This window comes from Colius striatus, chromosome 3 (genome assembly GCF_028858725.1).
Source record: "Colius striatus isolate bColStr4 chromosome 3, bColStr4.1.hap1, whole genome shotgun sequence".
In the NCBI taxonomy this organism is placed as follows: domain Eukaryota; kingdom Metazoa; phylum Chordata; class Aves; order Coliiformes; family Coliidae; genus Colius; species Colius striatus.
Window position 1 is genome coordinate 22,252,366 of NC_084761.1, and position 6,539 is coordinate 22,258,904.

Genomic DNA, 6,539 nt, shown 5'->3' on the forward strand with positions numbered 1-6,539 from the left:
TAACACCTGGCGATCAGTTGGTATTTAAGCAAACGTCGAGTTTATTGCCACCACGGGTTCCTGATGTTCCTCAGCAGCCTCTGGGCAGCACAGAGCCGACCCTGCTCATCCTGTCCAGGGCCGAGTGCCTCCCCCAGCACAAGCACCAGGATGCTCGGCCTCAGCACTCACGGGCGGGGCAAAAAAGGAAGGTTTTTGGGGAGAGGGAGAAAACTGGCTGAAGCTGAAGAGGAGAGAAAAAGGGAAAGAGAAGTTTAGGAAGAAGAGCCTGGAGAGAAGAAAGAACGGCTTAGGAGGAGCTGGAAGGAAGGCTTCAGGTAGGGCCGGGAAGCCAGGCTCCGCCGCCGGGGCCGGCCCTTGGGCCGCGGCCCCCCCGAGCGCCGGTGCAGGCGGCGGGGCGGAAGCGGAAGCGGCGGGGCGGCCGGGCCGGGCCTGGCGAGGCGAGGCGGCGGCGGCGGCCATGGCGGCGGGCGGGCAGGAGGGCGGCTGCGAGCACTACCGGCGCGGCTGCCTGCTGCGGGTGAGGCAGCGGTGGCGGCAGGGGCGGGGGCAGGCGGGCCGCCGCGGCGGGCGCTGAGCTGTGCCGTGCTTCCGCAGGCGCCATGCTGCGGGAAGCTGTACGCTTGCCGGCTGTGCCACGACGGCGCCGAGGAACACCGGCTGGACCGCTTCCGAGTGTCGGAGGTGCAGTGCACCCGCTGCCGCCTCCTGCAGAAGGTGGGCCGGGGCGCCGCCATGTTGGGGGGCGGCGCCGCCATGTCGTGTCTGGGGGGGTGGGGGCTCGGGCGCGTAACTGAGGGCAGTCTCCCCGGTGCCTCTTCCCGGCGCAGGCCCAGCAGCGCTGCGAGGGCTGCCACAGCCTCTTCGGCGAGTACTACTGCGGCATCTGCCACCTGTTCGACTGCGACAAGAAGCAGTACCACTGTGCCGAGTGTGGCATCTGCAGGTGTGTGAGGGAGCGGCGGGCGGGAGGGAACCTCGGCCCTGCCCCGCCGCTCTGAGGAGCGAGGGGGAAACCGGCTTTGGGCTGACGCTTTTCTCCTCAGGATTGGTCCAAAGGAGGATTTTTTCCACTGTTCGAAATGCAATTTGTGCCTCAGCTTGAGTCTTCAAGGGAAGCACAAGGTAGGAATAAACTGGTTAACTCTTAAATCTTGAAAAAAAGACACCTTGAAAATGAAAGCTGATGGTGTCACAGCTCCATCCAAGGCCATATGGACAGGGGGAAGTAGCAGGTTCTCTTTAACTGCTTCTGACAACAACATAGAATACTCCTGGACTGGCTTGGCTAGCAGTTGAAGCTACAGGCAATAAACATCTCATTTTCAAAGTAGCTAGTAGTTGCAGATCTGACAGTCTGTAAGCTGGAGTTCTTTTCCTGCTGTGGTATGGGAAAAGCTAGTCAGCTTGCCACAGTGGGAGATCTGAGAGCCCTTTTCTTACATACGCTTTCAAGCTGTTTGTTTGTCAGTATGCTAAGCCAGAACTTTGAACCTAAATGCAAATAGTAACATTTCATATGTCTTTTATTACCATACTAAAGGAATTTGGGGATTTGGGAACTGCAAACATCCATGCAGTAGAATAACTTTTTGGTTTTCTCTTTGCAAAGTGTATTGAAAATGTCTCCAGGCAGGACTGTCCGATATGTTTGGAGGTGAGCTGCTGCTTTTTGTCTCTTGGATTCACATGTGGCTATACTTTGACTGTGTTTGAATGGGGTTTTTATTAATATTTTTTGGTCTTTTGTCTGACACTTGCCTCGAAACAGGATATTCACACATCTCGTGTTGGAGCTCACGTTCTGCCATGTGGCCACCTTCTCCACAGGTAAAGCACGCAGCTACTCCAGAAAGGGACATAGCTGACGCTTTTTGTTTGACATTTGTTCAGCAGCACAACAGGCCTAGTTAGTCTCTGTCAGCTACTTAGAACTGGCTTCTAAGGGACCCATATGGTAGGGGATAGTCTGTTTCATCAGGAAGCACTTTCTTTAGAAAGATTGTCTTCCTTGCGCGGTAAATTTTGGCAGTGTTGGAGGGATCTGTGTAGCACTTGTTCTGAGTTTTCCCACGCTGGATTTCCTTCTGTTAGTACTTAAATGTCAAGAAACCTGGAGAGAAATCTGTCCTTGGTGCAGAAAGCAGTTGGCCAGTTGTTTTAAGAGGTTGGTGGCAGTTCATCAGTTAAGGTTTAGACTCTTCCCTTAAAATGGCTCTCCAAGACAATGGAGCGCTCTGTTGCGCTCCAGAAGCTGCCAGCTCTGGTTCTTTGGAGGAATTGTTACTACGTTTCTCTTTATTTTATCTTTCTGCTTGTGACTTGTGTTACGGATGTAGCATTTTGTTACTCCCTTGGCTCTCTTTCCTTCTCTCCGCATTGTCTCTGTGTGCTAAATGAATGGTCTCTGTGTTTGATGTTGGTTTCTCAGGCTGAATCTTCCTTCAACTCCTGTCCGTTGTAAACTTACCTTATGATGCATCACACTCCATTTTTCAGCAAACTTGGACCACCCAATCCTTGTCTTAGTCTTGACTCGGCGCCCTCACGTTAGAAGACCTTAGAGTAGAATCAGATGTGCTTTGTCTCCAGATTTTTGTCTAAGTAGCCACTGAGAGTTGGGAAACTCTCTTCTCACTTGGGCTCGGGGCATTTTTTAACATCTGGTTTTGGTGATAGCTGTGTTAATTTTCCCTTTGTTCAGTCCAAATGTGTTACTAGGTGGTAAGTGCATTCTTCTTATTGAGCTTCTCATTGTGTTTTCTTTTCAGAACATGTTACGAGGACATGCTAAAGGAGTAAGTATTTCTAAACTCTCTTAATATTGTTGTAGTCCAAACAGACTACTTCAGGAAGCAAAGATCATGATGCTAATCCTGTACCAAACAACTCCTAAAGAGAAAAGGAGCTTTAAATTTCAACTTCTGTTCACAAGAACTTTTTTTGTGTTGTTTCTCTTTGACTGGGATGATAAGAAACTTGTCTTTTTGAGTGGACTTGTTTCATGCCATCACTCCAGCTTTTCTGATTTAGACTTTTGGGTTTTTTCTGCTTTCTGCCAGAGGTTACAGGTGTCCTTTGTGCATGCACTCGGCTTTAGATATGACAAGGTACTGGCGTCAGCTGGACGATGAAGTAGCACAGACTCCTATGCCCACAGAGTACCAGAACATGATGGTGGAGGTAAGAGATGTGACCTGCGCTGAGAACTCTGTTCCTGGCAGACCTGTGCCTCTGGTTACTAGCAGCAGAGGGCACTAGGAACTTGTCCTGAATCAGAAGTCAGCCTGACAGTTAGGGAATGCTGAAGAAATGTCCTGTAGAGTATTCATCTACTGGATTTATAACACTAAAAAAAAGCACCTCCCATCTGCACTGGGAAAAAAAAAAACCAACCCAACCCCAAAAAACAGAGCCTCTTAGTGTTGTAGTGTCACAGAGCAGAAAAATGGCTTGTTCTTTGGAAGTATCTTGCTTTCTGTGGTACTGTGAGGTGCTAGACACGGTGGTTTGCTGCAGAAATACTCAGCTACTGATTTGTGCAAGGTTAGCACAGAGACTTCTGCTGCCTTTCTTTGTGTTACCTGGGAACTGTGAGACTGGTTGTTCTTTACAGGTAACACTGAATTGCACAGCACTGGTCATTAATGTTTAGTTCCTTCTGTTAGCTTCCAGACAACTCATCCTACCAACTTTTGGAGTCAAGATATTTGAAAAAAAAAGTCTTTATTGCCCGTTTTCGCAAGAGCACTCACATGCCTCTCTCATTTTCAGTGGAGGGTTTCTGTGGTGGTTTACTGCCTCAGGAGAAGAACCCAAAGCCTGTCTATCTCTGACATAAGTAAGGAGTCCCCTTGCCATACTAAAAGTAAATTCTCTGTGATTATACAGTGTGATCTGAGCAGTTACAAATGGAAAAGTGAAATTGATCCTGCTGCCTTCAAAAGGAAGTTACTCCCTGCTTTGCGGTTTCAAGAAATGTGGTGGTAGTATTTTACTGTGTCCTGCTGCTGAAGCCTCTCTCTCTTTTCCCCTCTTGGTGTGTGTAGATCCTGTGCAACGACTGCAATGCCCGGTCTACAGTGCAGTTCCATCTCCTAGGCATGAAGTGCAAAAACTGTGACTCCTACAACACTGCCCAAGATGGAAGATGCCGACTGCCTTTGGAAGAGCAGTGACGGAGAGCTGCACTGCCTTCACTGGGCGAGGACAACTCTGACATGGAAGAGACTAGTTAAAAAAAAAACCCACCCACTTGTCAGTAAAAAAGTTATTCCCAGTCGTCACAGCACCAGTGGAATGGTTGCGAGATGTAATTAACGCGGGTGCAAAGCAGTTTTGCTAATTGTGTCGCCCTCCCTGGGGCAGAACGCAGTCGAGTCCTTGGGGATACTGCCGGTGGAGCCCAAAGGTCATCATCTAGGGACAGTGGCACCCTTTAAAAGAGCTCTTTCTGGGTTGGAGAAGAGACAGCCTAGAAGATTAACTAACGAGATGCAAAATGAGAAATGGTAAGCAGCTGATGCAGCAGAAGATGTTCTGGGGCAGCTGAAGGTTGTGAGCACAACAGGAGGTGGAGGTAGAGCTATTCCAGTCGCAGCTGCTGGGGAAAATTGGTAGCTTGGAGAGCAGCCTTTTTACATAAAGCTGACATCCACAAAGTCTGGCATGGGTACAGTTTGTTCCTTGGCAGTGACGTGTTTGTTCTGGGGCTTTGGAGCCATCGGCACAAGCGGCTGGAGTGGGTGAGCTTGCAGAAATTACATCCTTTGGCTTCATTTGTTGTTGTGTATGTACAGAATTGCCTTTGAAAGGAGGCTGGCCTACCTATGTAGGTGCAAGGAACAGCCCAAAAATGAAGCTGCTGCAAGGTCACCCTTCCGACCTGCTGTCCCTCCACTCAGATTTGTTTGCCAGCTGCCTCTACACCCATTTCTTCCTCATTTTTCTTTATTCACTTAAAAAGGCTGAGGTATTGTAGGGTTTAGACACATTTGTAGCTCAATGTTTTGGTGGTCAAGTAACACTGTGTGAAGTCAGGATCATGCCAATGAGTTGGGCTGAGCCTGAGGTGTTTGCTAATGTAAAAGCACTTCACAGAGGTGCTCGAGTAGCGAAGGGACCAATTTTCTGTTGTTTGGGGTTGTTTCTTAAAGGTATGTGGGGGGAGAGGATGAAGGACTGCTTTAAAAATTAAAAACAAACCTAAGCCCAACCAACTTTCCCACCCTTCATGTGAAATCCTGCCCAAGATTCTTTGCAGTCTAAATGTAACAGAAATTTCTTAGTTTTGGAGAATTTCAGAACATGTAAATAGTTTCCAATAATCAAAATGCTCCAGAAGCCCAGTTACTCTTCACCATACAACTGCCTAGTTTTGACTTGTTCTACTGTAAACCACCAGCTTGTCTTCACCCGGCTGTGCCTCCTTAGGCCTGCCAGGGCAGGCTGGGCTGACAGCGTTCCCATAGCTTGCCTATCATGGAGTAGCTTCTTCAGACTCGCTTTCCTCGTGGCTATAAATAAATGTACAATAACATCTCTATTAAAGCAGATGACGCCATCTGTGATGTGCTCTGCCTCTGCACACGTTCTTGGGGAAATTCCCGGCTGAGCTTAAACTGTGATTCAGCCCTGGGAAAATGAGGGTGAGATGTGTCTGGATGTCTCACCCTTGGGTCTCTTTTTATGAAAAAGGTCAGTTTAGCAGCCCCTCTTTCTGTAGTTCTGTGGTACAAGAGATGGGGATCTCAGGGAATTGGTCGCAGCCTAAGCTTCTGCAGTACTGGGGAGCAGGATAGTCAAGGGGCAGAGCAGCTCTAAATTTGTTGCCAAAACCTAATTTTCTTCATGTCCCATCCTATGTCTGCTCTGCCACCCCAAACTTTGCTCTGCCACCCCAAACTTTCCCCCACTGCCCTGCCCCTTTCCAGCGACTGTACAGGGGCTGTGGTTGGCCGTACCTACAGCAGAGCAGGCGCTTTGGATTGAGGCTGGCTTTCTGCAGTGATTCTCTGGCAATTTGGATGAGTCCCATGGTGGGGAACTATGTGTGGGGCCAGGTAGGCTGCATCACCTCACCCAGAGCCCATAACTGGCCCTGGGGCTGTGCTGGGGGACAATGAGTGAGGGAGCAGGTAAGGCTGCCTGCCTTGGTCATGCTGGAGCAGCTCCCTGTGTCTGGGGGTGCTGTGAGGGAAGGATGCTTTTTGGAGATGTTTGGGCAGCAGAGGTGGGTTATGGCCTGTGCTAAGTACCAAGTGGGGCTTTCTCACAGGGCCACCAAGATGATCAGGGGACTGAAACATCTTTCATAAGGGGAAAGGCTGTGGGAACTGGGGCTGTTTAGTCTGGAGGAGACTGAGGGGAGATCTTATTTACAAATATCTAAATGGTGTGTGTCAGGAGGTTGGGACATCCCTTTTTTCTATAGTAGCTAGTAACAGGACAAGGGGTAATGGGATGAAGCTGGAACACAAAAAGTTCCATTTAAATATAATAAAAAACTATTTCACTGTTCAGGTGATGGAGCCCTGGCA

General features: G+C 49.1%; 1 protein-coding gene across 1 annotated transcript; it reads left to right on the plus strand.

Moving 5' to 3' along the window:
- The first annotated feature begins 435 nt into the window (after positions 1 to 435).
- On the plus strand, positions 436 to 5,563 carry RCHY1 (ring finger and CHY zinc finger domain containing 1). Its single transcript, XM_061993105.1, has 9 exons — positions 436 to 520; positions 598 to 717; positions 831 to 946; positions 1,047 to 1,125; positions 1,613 to 1,657; positions 1,772 to 1,830; positions 2,772 to 2,798; positions 3,063 to 3,183; positions 4,050 to 5,563. The coding sequence occupies exons 1-9, from the start codon at positions 461 to 463 to the stop codon at positions 4,176 to 4,178; spliced, it is 756 nt and encodes a 251-aa protein (XP_061849089.1). The 5' UTR covers positions 436 to 460; the 3' UTR covers positions 4,179 to 5,563.
- The last annotated feature ends 976 nt before the right edge of the window (positions 5,564 to 6,539 follow it).

Excerpts from the sequence above, each read along its gene's own strand:
- RCHY1 (XM_061993105.1), top strand. The coding sequence starts at position 461 with ATGGCGGCGGGCGGGCAGGAGGGCGGCTGCGAGCACTACCGGCGCGGC. Across the intron at positions 521-597 it reads GGCGCGGCTGCCTGCTGCGG|GCGCCATGCTGCGGGAAGCT; the intron begins GTGAGGCAGCGG and ends GTGCTTCCGCAG. Across the intron at positions 1,126-1,612 it reads GTCTTCAAGGGAAGCACAAG|TGTATTGAAAATGTCTCCAG; the intron begins GTAGGAATAAAC and ends CTCTTTGCAAAG.